The sequence below is a fragment of the Euprymna scolopes genome, chromosome 43 (assembly GCF_053919585.1).
Source record: "Euprymna scolopes isolate OS-2025 chromosome 43, ASM5391958v1, whole genome shotgun sequence".
Taxonomy (NCBI): domain Eukaryota; kingdom Metazoa; phylum Mollusca; class Cephalopoda; order Sepiida; family Sepiolidae; genus Euprymna; species Euprymna scolopes.
The window spans coordinates 9,721,516-9,736,927 of NC_136524.1; the positions used below are offsets into that span (position 1 = coordinate 9,721,516).

Sequence of the window (15,412 nt, forward strand, 5' to 3'; positions counted from 1 at the left end):
TACTTCAACCTTACAATTGAATAAAAAAACATATAAAACTTTAATTAAACTTGGAAATACGATTTAAAAAATAACGCGGATCACTCTCTACACTAGCACCTCGGAGATATATATATATATCAATCTAGGAAGTATAAGGAAACTTCTCCAAAATAATAACATTGTCGAGAAACCCCACCCAAAAAGCCCTTTGTGGACATATAAAAACATGCGCGGCCATTTTGCCTTTTATAGATGGTCCAGTTTTCCTACCTAGCAAAAAAGGACGATTTTTCCTAAATTCTGATCTCATGTCACACTCGACACTTGTAATTTGTAAATCAATTTTGTCAGTTTTCTATAGTATAACATTTTTTTAAGTAAAAAATCTTTTTGTTGCAAGAAAATTAAAAGCAGTAGCTGCCAGCTAGTAAATTATTGAATTAAGTTTTCATTTTCAAGACTTAATAAATCGAATTGAAAAAGGTAAATATGGCAGTGAAAAAATTTTATTTAGACTTTTTTCAATTATTATATAAATATTTATAAAATAATTATTAAATAAAACGTTATAATTTTTCTTTTTGGTACTTCTACAGAATTTGAACCTAACCAAACCGACCTTTTCCAAACAAGCTAAGGGACTTGTCGAACTGACTTCCTCATCTTGGTTGTTATAGTCCGACAATCTCAATCAATGAAAACACCTAATCTAAAAAATACAGACAATTACAAGCTAAGGGACTTATACCTATTTTAAACTAGGGCAATTTTGTGCCATTTTTACCTAGTTATTTACTTTTGCCATTTTTAATGTGCCATATTTACCAAGCACTGTACCCATCGGAAACTCTTCTGAAATTAAACATGGCTTAAAAATAATTCAAGGTGTCCATTAAGTTTATTTAATTATATCTTGTCTACAATAAAATAAAATTTGAGTATGTAAAATAAACAAAAATAAACAATTTATTAATTGCTTATCCTCGAGTGGCTCTTGGCTTTGATAAGTGATCACTCAAAAGTTTACCCCTCCCCCAAAAAACAAAGAAAAAACGCCCTCTGAACTATTCTCAATAAAATATAGATCACAAATTTTATAAATTAGACATTCTATTAAATATGTCTCTGTGACCTATTTTTCTTGAATTTATCGCATCTAATCTGTTATGGTTGCATAATAATATCATCTCCAAAACTGTAATTTTCATTTGTCATTTAGTTATTGTAAATTGCAATTTGAATAAAGTATTTATTGAAAATATGAATAAGAATGGTATACTAACGTCAGTTAAAAGAAAATACATTTTATTTTGCATTTGGATTTTAAATTGATTAAAAAAAAAAAAAAAAAAATTATTTTTATTTATTTATTTTTTCATTGATCACAACTAGTCTTTGTGTAATTATTATTTTGTATGCCCCCCCCCAAAAAAAAAACTCACTTTAACATGATTTTTTTTATGAAGAAAAAATTGAAACGGTGCACAGTTGGATTAAAAGAAATTTAGGAAATGAGTAATTAATAAATTCATATTCAATTTCTACTTAAGGAAAATATATAGATGTATGTATACTTTTTATATTTTTAGGTAATAATGCAGTGAATGCACATCCCATAATATTTTAAAAAATATTTTTACATGTTTATTGTTTTAAAAAAATTAAATTGATTTTTCTAAGTTTTCGTTTTCTACCTAGGTTTGTAAATTTCTGGTGTTTAAACTTATTTTAAAGAGTTTATTTAGTTAAAAAGAAATAACAAGTAATGTCGCACTGAACATTACTTAGTAATTTATTTTTTGTATATTTTTAAGTACTGCACAAGTCCCCCAAAATGACTTTTAAACGATACCCTCCCCTCCCGATGTTAAGAATGGCTTTCAAAATAATGTTATTTCGGCACGGTACCAAAATTACATAAGACTGTTTTCTTTTTTGTTTTGTAATAACACAAGAATTATTTAAACTGAATTAATTCTTCTAAATAAAATAATTGCTTTCTTTGATAATACGTGTTTTCTTTCTTTATTTTTGTTTCGTAATGACACAAAAAGTGTTAAAACTAGAGTATTTTTTTAAATTAAATATTTGGTTTCGTTTTTCGTATCTTGACTCCGTGATCAAGTTTATTTTTTTTTTTGGGGGGGGGGTGCAAAGTCTCTTTTAAAAGAACGGTAATAAAATGTGTTTTCAATCGATATTTATTCAATAAGGTACCAGTTTTCCTACCTAGTAAAACGGGGGGAGGTTTTTGGGTACAAGTTTTCTGGAGACGAGTTTTCCCGGGATGAGTTTTCTGGGAACCAGTTATTAGGTATGCATATAAATTAAATGCAAAAAAAATTATCCCACATTTTGGGGCTATTTTAACTTTTTAGAGTAGTTAACTAATTTTTTTAATCTCTAACCCTAAGTCTGACTGACAAAATTGTATAAACAAAATCACCTTAAAAAGTAAAACCAACAGAATTTATCTTTAATAGCAAAAAAGAAAAAGAAAATGGCTAACAGCCCTAAAACATGAGGTGAAAATAAGGGATCCTTTTATATGAAATTGGAAAGCACTTTTTTATGCCTACTATGAGTGTTTCTTTTTTTGTCTACTCTAAATATTTCAAAAATGGGGGGGGGGGACAAAAGCTTTTTAATGATTAAAATATTTGACAACTTTACAATATTTTTTCTTTGATTTTTTTTCTTTTTGAAAATAGAATTAATGCTAAAGTGAAATTGATTTGCATTGAGGATGAATTCTTTGAAAAGAAATTGTGTAAATATGATAATTGTTTTATTTTTAAGATTATCACCTTAATGTTTTAGAGTTAAAATCAATTTAGTTGTACCTATTTACAATGCCTCCCCACGGGACAGTTAGACACCAGGGTCATTTTTTAACGTGGAGAAAAGGTACAAAAATAAAAATTGTCTGTCGTGAAGGATTCCTCCTCCACTGAGAGAGAACGAGAAATGGAAGTGCCGCATCTGAAGAACAGATACTACACTTTGATCTTGGCCAACTTTGTGTCCTAAGTAATATATATAAAAAAAAAGGATTTAGGATAACTTGTCCATAAAAAATCTTGTTCATAGAAGACTCATCTATTTTTGCTGGGTAGGAAAATTGGGCCATTATTAAATAAATATTGATTGAAAACATTTTGTGACCGTTCTTGAAGGAGATATTGTTTTTAAAAGATACTACACCCCATAATATTTTTAAAAATATTTTTACTTGTTTACTGTTATTTTAAAAAAAGATAAAATCGATTTTTCTAATTGTTCATTTCATTATATAAATGCAAGTGTTTTAGTGAATTATAAAAATAATTTATTTAAAAAAATTAAGATTTTTGGCACTTCTACATTATCAGAATGAAATTCTGTAGTCGATAAAGTTATCATATAAAAACCAATTGTTTCTACAGATTTTTTTTTTTGTCAATTCTAATAAATTACAATCTTACCTTCCAAATTATGCAGTCGAAATTACCTGAATATTACTGAATTATTATAAAAAACAACTTTAATCGTGTTAGTAGGTGAAAAATTGTGGCAATCATTTTTTTTTTTTGTCAATTCTAATAAATTACAATCTTACCTTCCAAATTATGCAGTCGAAATTATCTGAATATTACTGAATTATTATAAAAAACAACTTTAATCGTGTTAGTAGGTGAAAAATTGTGGCCATCTTGTTTTTTTTTTTTTTATAACCTAAATCGAAACGGAAAATTACCTCCCTTTTGAACTCTCCTGTGTCTTACATAAGCAAATACAATCGTTTTCTCCAAATTCTATTTTTTTTATAAGTAATTAAAAAATATGAGGAATACGTAGATATAATTTTTACATGTGAAATTCAGTTTTATGATTTCCAAAATTTTGTGTAGAACTACCAGATTTTAAAATGTTTCTTTTTTTTTTTTTATAAAGGACTTGTTATTATATAACACAAGAATTATGTTTTGTCACATAATTTTATGAATATTTTAATTTAAATTATTTTTCTCCATAAATTAGTAAAAGTATCTACTTTGTTTAAGCTAACATATGCCTCATTTTGCTTTTTAGTTAAGAACCTATTTCTGTTCACTCATACTACCATTGTGGAAATCTGCCAATTCTGTTAACAAATACTCATCAAAAAGTGTTTTTCTTCAGATTTCATGCGTAATGCAAAATAGATTTTAACTTTAATGTTCATGTCATAATCTTAAAAAATAAAACATCTTTTATATGCTGACATGTGTTAGACAGCATTTAAAAATTGATTTTCAAACTAACCTATATCTGATCAGGTCTCTCAAATTTATCATCACTTCCTCTCATGTTTGCTTTCATCTTTCCTTATAAACTGACCCTGCTACCTCAACTGTATTACATCTGTCAAGCACTCTTTTCCATTCTTTAAATATAATCAAACCAACAGTCTTCTTTTCTGTATGCATCTCTCTGTATTGTTCTGAGTTATCGGATCGGTACTTGTGCATTTAACGAACCAGACGTAACTCAGCATTTGCTCGGCTTTGTCCGGCGCATGACGTCAACAGCTGGATAAAACCGAGCGTTGGCGATAAAATAAAAACAACGCTACAACAAAATAACTGTACAATGAAATTGTTAAATGTAGAAACAAAAAAATTAAATAAGTAAAAAGCAAAAACCTACAGTTCATTTGTTTTTTTTATTATTATTGCTTAAAATTTTTTTTGTTAAATAATAGGAAACTTTTTTTTTTTTGTCTGAACTGTTTTTTTTTTTTTTTTCAATTTTTAATGTAAAAAAAACATTGTCTCTGTCTTAAACACGTAAGAGTTAATTTTTTTTTTTTTTTTTTTTTTTTTTTTTTTTTGCAACTGTCAAATGGAAAAAGCCTAAAAAAGGGGCAATAAAAAGCATTGGAGGGGGGGGCAGGAACAAGGATTATTTGTACATTTTTTTTTTTTTTTTTTTTTTGCCAGATTTCTTTTTATTTATTAGTGGAAGGAGGGTTTCGGCGTTCCTATTTGGTACAGTGACCAAGAAACCCTCCTTTTTGGCGGGGGTCGTATCCACCGAAGACCCAGACCGTTGTCAGGAGTCTGCCGACGTTCCGTTTTCTGCGGTTAAAAACGGACTCGTCGATTTCTACCGTATGGCCTGGGCCTCCAATCTGCCGGGGATTCCTAAGAAAATAGTCCCTGCATATATCACGCAGGAAAATTTTCCAATCCACAATTGTGTGGCGAGAACGTAACCCACATTCGCGATGGAGATTTTTTGTAGATGCCATCTCGAACGCCCATAAGTATATTATTTTTATTATACATGCGATGGTTAATCGGGATTTTGAGAAGGTCCCAATCCTAATGGAGGTCCATCGACGCATGTTACACTTTTACACCTCCAACCGTAACCGTCGGAAAGGCTTGTTCTCTTTGCAAGTACACAATCCTGGCCGCAGCGGAAACACCTTTTCTCTTCTGCCAACAATTTCCGTTGCTGGCAAAAGTTTAGTGCAGCCTCTGGGGTCTGGAGCTGGTCTGCAAGGTTTGTAATATTCATTATTATTTCGTTAGTTATCTTTTTAAAACAAAATTTTTTTTAACTCTCTTCAAATAAGTGTTTCTTGAGTTGTGACACTCTTCCAATTGATAGCGAAATTCTCGTCTGCTTAATCGGCAACGCTCGGTTATATCCGGCTGTTGACGTCATGCGTCGGACAAAGCCGAGCAAATGCTGAGTTACGTCTGGTTCGTTAAATGCACAAGTACCATCGGATCTAATCTCTTCTTTAAGACTTGCATTACACATCTATTGTATCATTTTCATTTTTCTTCATGCAACACATATCCTTAAAGTAACTATTTTCTTTTTTATCAACTGCTTTTTAATTCAAAAAATCATTAAAAAATTATTTTAAATTAGTTATAACTGAACAAAATCAGACTTGTGTATTTATTTTAACATTTTATTTTTCTAGGTGAAATCTTTGAACTGAAGGCTGAGCTTAACAGTGATAAGAAAGAAAAAAAGAAAGAAGCTGTTAAAAAAGTCATTGCAAGCATGACAGTGGGAAAAGATGTCAGGTGAGTGTCAGGTGATATGGAAATTCTTTTGATTTAAATGTAATTTCACAATGCAAGTATTTCTTTTTGGTTTATTAATGGAACTTGTTTTCTATGGCATTTTGCAATTAACACAAACAAAACAAAAAAAGTGGTAAAAAAAAAATTACAAAAGGCAAGATAAGTTACTCCTTTACCTACACAGATAAGTTTTTTTTTTATGGTTTAACTTATTTTAAAACATTTATTTAGTTTGAAATAAAAGTAGTGTTAAGTCTTAAGTTGGGCAATTTTTAGATAGTCATCTGAGGAGTCTGAATAATTTGTTCTTCCAGTATTTTTAATTTTCGGTTTTTGAGCAATTTGGAATTGGGATTCTTCAAAAGGGTCACACAGAAGTACCCAGTCTGTGCCTATTTACTTGACTCCTCACAACGGCAAACTTAAATAAAAGGTTATTTTCTTAATTTAGGAGAGGGAATCCAGCCACTTAAAATGAACACTGGATGTTTCTTGGTTTAGAAGGATTTCTCCTTCGTTGCGTTGCGTGTGCTTACATATTGAGTTTATGTGTGTAAATTATTTGCCCCCATGTGCTTGACATACCTATTCACCACTGAAACACTGTCACCAACCAAAGATCTTTAATCATACATCCAGTGGTTGATCTACTCCTAACCATACTCTTTCTCTCACCTTACACTATCTCTTATTTACCCTCCTTGATTTTTGGTCTTTCTTTCTCCAACCACTATTTCTAACTTTATGTATATCTGCTTTGACTCTGTTCAACAACTCACAAAGTTTTATAAATAAAATAAAATATTGAATTTAAATACTGATGATTCTGTGTTAATTCTTTTTGATCTTTACAGTTTATTTTTTCTTTTACCATATTTCTGTTTATTATACCTATACACTGTTTACCATATTTCTGTTTATTATACCTATACACTATGTTTATCGCTTAAATATATCTTTCATATTTAGTGCGCTGTTCCCTGATGTAGTGAATTGTATGCAAACTGACAACTTGGAACTGAAGAAATTAGTTTACCTTTATTTGATGAACTATGCTAAAAGCCAACCTGATATGGCCATCATGGCTGTCAACACCTTTGTTAAGGTCAGTCTCATATCAACTATTTTCCTCTCATCTTTAAAAAATAAAGATAATAAAAAAAAAAATTAATTTTCTCTAAATTTAAAATAAATCTGAATTTTTAAGAAAATAGTTTTGTCTTATTTTGTCAATTTTTAACCTGTTGAATATTTTGATATAAAGAAAATTGGCATTGTTAATATTGGGGACATAAAAGATTTTAAAGAAAATATATACAAAAAATTAACCCAGTATTAATTTATCTTAGCACAGATGTCCATTGCCCGAGTCATTTTACTTTCACCCCCCCTCACCTCACTTTTTACCAAATAGGATTTTGAAAATATGTTGAATTATTCTGGTATCTTTTGGTGATTGTATTATTAATTGAACAAAATTATTTTAAAACTATAACTAATTTTAAATTAATGTTGTTTTTAGTCTCTATTTATAAAATTATTCAAAAACCCTTCAAAATACATGAGAATTTTAAAAACATAAAACATTCAACATTACTTTCAAATTTTGAAAGTCAGGAAGTAATTAATTTTTTTTTTATTCCCAAAAGATTAAAATGGCTGACTTGCTTAGATTTAACTTTAATTAAATTTTTTTGAAAAGGATTGAAAAATTTAAAAATTTTTTACGCTTTTGCATTTTTGATTTCAATAAGTATTTGATTAATACTAAAATAATCAATGTGTAATTTTCAATAATATCTGGATGTCAAGTTGTCTCCAGATTTTGTTAATCTATATTTGTGTTCGTAATTAATGTTAGGATAACATTTGTCAATAATATGAACCTTGAAAACTAAAGAATATTGTTAATTCGTCATTTATAAAAAATAAATCTGAGACTACTACACCAGTAAAGAGATGTATCACTGGAAATCATTTTAAGGTTCAGAAAAGTTTTATTTCTGAGCATAGAAAAGCACAACAAAGCATTGATTCAATATGACTTAATGATTCAATTGATTCAATATGGCGTAATGACCCCAACATCCAGCACACAATAAGAGGCAAATAACTTTTTTTTTCAGGGATGGGTGGAAGTTATGATGTCGTCTTTCCAGACAAGACGGGAAGCCAAATGATATAAGGAGCTAAATAAATAAAAAAACAAGCAAAAAAAAAAAAAAAGTACTACTTCATGGTCCAAAGCCAGCCAATGATAATTGAGATTGTTAATCAGAAAACAGCAATTCTTTCCACTTTGCTAGAAACATCATTGATTGAGTGTGAGGACTAAAGGACAAAATAAGGAAAGTGAGTTATGATGTTACTGAAAATAAACTCAAAAATCATTTTCTACTTTCCTTAATAGTTTATCTGGGTTGGTTTCTACATTCAAGAATTTCTAATATTTCAACTGTTTTCATCATTGCCATACGTTATTTAATTTCAGTAACTTGCTTCATACAGATGAATTAATACTGGTGCTACAATAATTTTCCACTAAACTATTTATAGAATTTGACTGGTTTAAGACTTTTTAGATTTAATTTCTGATTAGCAGCCTATCAACTATTGAATAATTAACAAAAAATTAATAAATTTAAAATATAAAATTATAATTGAATCCCAGTCTGAATAGCAATTGTCTTTTTAAATACTTAAAATGAAATTTATCTTCCAACAGGACTGTGAGGACAGTAATCCACTTATCCGAGCATTGGCTGTGCGAACAATGGGTTGCATCCGTGTAGACAAAATCACTGAATATCTGTGTGAACCCTTACGCAAGTGTTTGAAAGATGAAGACCCTTATGTACGTAAGACAGCTGCAGTCTGTGTGGCCAAGCTTCATGACATCAACTCTCAGTTAGTTGAAGATCAAGGATTTTTGGATCTATTGAGGGATTTACTCTCCGATTCAAATCCAATGGTAAGAAAGATTTACGCTTTTTTATTTTTTTTCTTGGATAAAATTTACTTTATTATTTAAATAATTTATATGAAAAAGATGCCATGTTTTCTTTTTTGTTTCAACATTTATATTAAATATGGAATTAGCAGATTGGTGAATCAATTAAAAAAATATTTTGATTTAGTGACTTGTTTTCTCTGATTTCTGTACAGTTTATATTTTAATTTTATAAGTCTAAAAGAAGTTATATTTTAATTTTATAAGTCTAAAAGAAGTTATATTTTAATTTTATAAGTCTAAAAGAAGTTATATTTTAATTTTATAAGTCTAAAAGAAGTTATATTTTAATTTTATAAGTCTAAAAGAAGTTATATTTTAATTTTATAAGTCTAAAAGAAGTTATATTTTAATTTTATAAGTCTAAAAGAAGTTATATTTTAATTTTATAAGTCTAAAAGAAGTTATATTTTAATTTTATAAGTCTAAAAGAAGTTATATTTTAATTTTATAAGTCTAAAAGAAGTTATATTTTAATTTTATAAGTCTAAAAGAAGTTATATTTTAATTTTATAAGTCTAAAAGAAGTTATATTTTAATTTTATAAGTCTAAAAGAAGTTATATTTTAATTTTATAAGTCTAAAAGAAGTTATATTTTAATTTTATAAGTCTAAAAGAATGTAAATATAGTTTTAACTATCAATGATGGTTTGTTTTTAGACAGTTATTTTTTTTTTTTTATTGCAAGCCATAATTTCAATATTAAATAAGAGATGATTTAACATTAGATTCTTTAAATGTGTTTATTTTTTTTTCTTGTAGGTAGTGGCTAATGCAGTTGCTGCAATTTCAGAGATACTTGATACCTCCCCAAGTGCACAGCAAGTTCTTGAGATGACTTCAAATACCATCAATAAGTTGCTGACAGCACTCAATGAATGCACTGAGTAAGAATATCAGATTTATGTGGATTCTCTTTCCAATGGCAGTAATATTAGATTATCTATACAAGAATGTTTTGTACTCCTTATTTAGAGCTAGGATGCTTTGTAATGATTCATTTACAAGCAGGATGAGGGCAAGGGCATCTATAATATAAATCTCACCTGTCTGTTTAAATGTATGTTTGTATGTATGTTTGTATGTCTGCCTAAAGCTTTTGACAGAGGCGACAGATTTTCACATATCATTTTGAAGCTTAACCCTTTGGACAACAAATATCGAAAAATTGGCCAAAAACATTAATTCCTTCATCCTCAGCTGGGCACTTGTCTACAAGGGGGGTTGCTTCCCCCCCCCCCCCCCCAAAAAAAAATATTTTCGAAAGTCATTCCCGCTTTTCGATTGCCTAGCCTTAAATCAAACCTTTGCCACTTCTGGTTTTGCTATGGACACAAAGATGTCACTTTTTTTTTTTTTTTTTCTCCACATTCTTTTCCTCCTTCATGGTACGGGTTCAAGCCTGCCTGCCTGCTTACTACCACTTTTGTTTTTCTCTCAACACACACCTCCAAACACCTGGGTAATGCCGGGCACCCAGGCTAGTATTTATATGAAGGATGTCTTGCAATTTTTTTTAGGAAAGTAAAGCAAGACAAAATGTATGTGGTAAAACCAAGATGGCTGACGGAATGGACAGCAACTTTGCTATCAGTTAATTGTTCACTTCTGCTGCATTCTGGTGATTGCATGACATATTCCGATTTGATTGTTTTACATTGTTGTGCACGTCTGATGGCCCTGTCAAAGGTGAGGTCTGGAATCATTTGCAAACTCTCTGATGACTTAGGATTTGTGCACTCGACTACAATTTTGTCAGAAATTAATTCCTCATGTAGGTCCCTAAAATTGCAGTTTTTAGTCAATACATGGCGATCCATCATAAAATTATTGATGCGACGAGCGGCTTTGCAATGCCCCATTTACAGCAGGATGCCTTGTCTAGACAAGATGCCTTATGACATATAGTTAGGATAATTTCTGCTATAAAATATTAAGACCATCAACAGTTTTTTAATGGGTCATTACAACTTTTCTTTTCGCCCGGGTGTTTTTAGGTGTGTTTATTGGGGGGGGGGGATAAGTAATAACCCTGAAATGATGTTAAAAAAATCGGAAAAACCAAATAAAAAAAACAAACAAAAACATCCCCCCCCCCCGTTGTGTGTATGGCGGGGGGGGGGGGGGTAAACTAAAGAAAAATAAAGAAACGTTGCCCGCGTGTCTAAAGATGTAAAAGAAAAAAAAAAATTTGGTCGTGAGGCTGGATTGAACCTGGAATGCGGAGGTGAAACTAACTCCAACCACTTAACTGTGTAGGCCAAGAGTAAGAGGAATTGATTATAGTGTTAAAATAAGGCTTATAGCGAGTGAAAGAGGTTTGATTGACATAGCCACTAAATGAGGTCATCGCAGGAACGTTACGAGATGACGTAGCAGTATTTCGTTTCCTGTCTAGACATCTCTCTCTCTCTCTATCTGTCTGTCTCTCTCTCTCTGTTTGCGTTTGTCTCTCTCTTTCTCACTTCGTCTTCCTTACTCTAAAGACTGGAAAATGGCGTCTGGCTGTAAAACTTTTGTAAAAATTTTGATCATTAATATTTTTTGGAAGCATATTTTTTTTTTTTTTACTTCACATTTTTGGCTTGTTATTTTTCGTTTAACTATCATATCTAACTATTTTGAATGTGCTAATAACTTTGGTAACATTGCCATAGCGTAGAAGTTTATAGTTTAGCTTGTGTAAGGGTTAATGTTTTTTTACCAATAACATGTTTTTTTAAATTCAGACTGCCATTAGAGCTGGCTGACGTCAAGATCATGTGACATGACTCAGCGGGTTTTAAATACAAGTTGACCCAAAATAAACGGCCCCATATATACTTTATGTAGAAGAGTTGGCGCCCGTATTTTTTGGGGCAGTTATAAATTGATTTAAAAATATGTAATGTTTAACATTAAAATGTCACATTTTTTGGCCCCCCCCCCCCCCTGCAGAAAATCAATCAGTTGACGCAGTTCTGATGGTCCTTTTGGGCTAATTTTTCGATATTTTTCGTCCGGAGGGTGGGGCTTTAATATGATACCAAGTTTGTGAATTTTTGTTCCATCGGTCAAAAGTTTTTAGCAGACACACATACATACATACATACATACATACATTTTCGCTTTTATATATATACTAGCAGGGCTACCCGGCGTTGCTCGGGACCGTATAAACAATGAAAAAACAAAAGCAGATATTGAACATATGTTTTATTCTTAGGGGAGAGGAATCTTTCATCTCAAGTTTTAGCGTTACAAACATTTGTCTTTTATATATATAGATAATGACAGGTTTTTTGGGGACCCCCCTCGAAGATAACTGATCAGTTGACCAACTTCTAGTGGTCCGTTTGACGTGAAATTTCGATATTTGTCATCCGGGTGATGGGGCTTCGATATGATACCAAATTTGTCAAGTTTGGTTCCGTCTTTCAAAAGTTTTAGCGTTACAAACAAACATACATACATACACACAGACGTTTGGCTTTTATATATATAGAAGATAGATTTATTGTCCTTAGAAATTCCTTTCTTATTTCATTAATTTTACTAACATGCAGAAATTTAAATGTAATGTGAACAAACGTCTTGCTGGTTGTGATCCTATAAATCTGGTCCCTATCACTATAAGCCTTATGCTTCAGTTGCATTATGCCTTGTTGGAGGATGAAAAAAAGTTTATCATAAATAGTATTCATAAATTAATATTCAGTTTTTTAATTAACATAACTGTACTCTGTATTTGATAAAAATTGAACTTTGTTTTGAAAGATGTTTAAAACATTTGCATTTGTTTTTGTTTTTTTAATTGCATTGCAACTTTTGGTGTTTATACAGGTAGAGGCACAAGTGCAAATTGGAGTTCCAAATAAAATCTTATTGATATTTTTATCTATCAGACAAAAAATAGGTATCTACACAAAAATGAGAAAAAATTATCAAATAAAATTTTAATTAAAAATAAAAATGTTTTATTGTATTTTACCAATCTGCCAAAGATAAGAGTGCAAATATCCATAAAGCAGGGGGAGATAAATAGGTTTGTCTTTTAGCCAATTAATAATGACTGATGGATTACCAAAATATGATAAAACTGATTTTTAATGAGCATTCTACTCGATAGTTTTTCCTAATTTTGCGTGTAGATACCTATTTTTGCCTGATATGTATGTCAAAGAGTTTTTATTTGGAAATGCAGTTATCACTTGTGTTCTTAGCTCTATAACACCCATTTTTTATTTATTTATTTTTTCATGGATTTCATTTAAAATTAAAACATTTTTCCACTTAAAATTTTTATTTTTTTATTTTTTAGATGGGGCCAAGTTTTCATTTTGGATTCAATCTCCAATTTCACTCCAAAGGATGAACGCGAGGCCCAAAGGTAATTCTTATAAGCTTAACAAATTGTTTTTAATTGGTAGTTATTCAGCTCATGTTTCTTTTTATACTTACCATTGAAGCACAGCGAGGAGAAGGGTCTAGTGTGATTGCAAGAGTTTAGAGTGAAGGGGGTTAAGCTTAATTTACTGATTCTCAAAGAGTTTGGGGCATGTGTACACATTTTAGTGATGAATGGAATTGAAACCTAGTCTATTAGAGTTGAGGACATATGCTGCATGGAAAGAAATATTGAGAATTACATGATGAATGTGTAAAGTGAAGGTTAAAGATATGCTTAAATCTGGTGAGTTTGTAAGAAGATTAAATCTTGAAAGGATATGGAGATATATGCAGAACAGGAGACTTTGTTGGTATGTCCACATTGAAAAAATGTGAGTTCTTGGATTAATAGATGTAGAGCAGTTGAGGTAGCAGGATCAGTTGGCAGAGGTAGGCCAAGAAAGTGCTAAGGATGGATTTGAGAGATAAAAATAAGTTAATTCAGAATTTAATTTCAAAAGCCATCCAACACATGTCAGCATGTAAAATTGATATTAAACTAATGATGATGATCACCGGTCTTTTATTTTCAAGTATTTTCTCTTCTGATTTTCCCAAAATGGTGAATTTTTTTTTTCTATCATTTTTGTAACTGCATGAACACAAAGTGATCATATACTTTTTTGGTGGGGTGGGGATGGGGTGGGGGGCTGTCTTCCAAAAGGAAATAAGCAAAAATGAAGTGTCCAATTGTCAAATGAAAAGTGGGATGTTTCCCTTATTTCACTAATGAAATAATTTAAATGAAATATGTATAAAGATGTTTTGTAATTCATTTTTGCTATAAAACATTTTTATTGCCATTAACAAATTTCATTATTTGGTCCAAATCATTTTTATTATTTTTTTTTTTTTTTTACAAGAGCATTAGCATTCTTCTTGGTCATTTGTAATATTTATATTGTTTTAAAAATATCTTAAGCATCAAATGTAAATGCTGTTTTCTTTTTTATAAATCTTACCATCTCTCTTATTTTTTATTTTATAGCATTTGTGAAAGGGTGACACCACGTCTTGCACATGCTAATGCAGCAGTTGTACTATCTGCTGTAAGGGTGAGTATAATGGACACAATTTATAAGAATTTTTTTAATTGTAAATGGACTCATTATGAGTTCTCTTTTGAACAAAATTTGTTATTTTTATTTTATTTTTTTTTTTTTTTATCGAAAAAAGTTTTCTGATTTTTGGTTGAAATCCACTGGAGAAAAAAAAAATCTAAAAAAACAAAGAAAAAGCTGATTTCTGCCAAATTACTATAGCCTTACTGCTTTATGTTTTTGTCACTATTTGGTTGGATTTTATTTATTTATTCCTCTCTCTCTCATTTTATATTTATCTTTTCCTGTTTTTTTCTATTTCTCTTCTCTCTATCTTGGCAGCCTTTCTCCTCTCATGACAGTTCTCTCTGAAAACTAAAAATGTTAATTTTTCTGTGAAGACTAAGACTTCAAACAATTTATGATGGGAGTTGGGGAATTTGTCTCGATTTCAAGTTATTTTTGGACAGATTTTGTTTAAATGCATACAGATGTTATATTTATTATCTTACCACTTCATAAGACATAAATTTTTGATAATTTTTCATTTCATAAGGAAACTTTAAATCTTGTCTATTAAAAGCGAAAATAAAAACCTGTATGATGTACCCATGATTTAAATGAAAATATATTCCAAAAATTGTGTGAATTTATCAAGCAGTTTTTAGTTTTAAATAAGGAAATCAAATTTTATAAGTAAATGCCTCTTGCCAGTTTAAAAACATCTTAAGAACCAAAGGGAGATAACTCAACAATTCAGACTTTTAAGACATTTTTTGTAATGTAATGCATACGAATTTCTGTTAATGACTTAAAAAATATTTTCTTTATAAAATAAAACTACTTAATCAATTTATGTGATTTTTGGAATGTTATTTTTTTT

General features: G+C 30.1%; 1 protein-coding gene across 2 annotated transcripts in view; it reads left to right on the plus strand.

The window, feature by feature from the left end:
- The window catches only part of LOC145268176 (AP-1 complex subunit beta-1-like), an 89,403-nt gene that overhangs the window by 42,709 nt on the left and 31,282 nt on the right, over window positions 1-15,412 (plus strand). For both annotated transcript variants that reach the window (XM_080123391.1, XM_080123392.1), the window contains exons 3-8: window positions 5,945-6,050; window positions 7,020-7,155; window positions 8,776-9,021; window positions 9,824-9,948; window positions 13,362-13,430; window positions 14,478-14,544. In XM_080123391.1, the coding sequence (XP_079979517.1) occupies window positions 5,945-6,050; window positions 7,020-7,155; window positions 8,776-9,021; window positions 9,824-9,948; window positions 13,362-13,430; window positions 14,478-14,544 (749 nt within the window). The remainder of the gene's footprint in view (window positions 1-5,944; window positions 6,051-7,019; window positions 7,156-8,775; window positions 9,022-9,823; window positions 9,949-13,361; window positions 13,431-14,477; window positions 14,545-15,412) is intronic.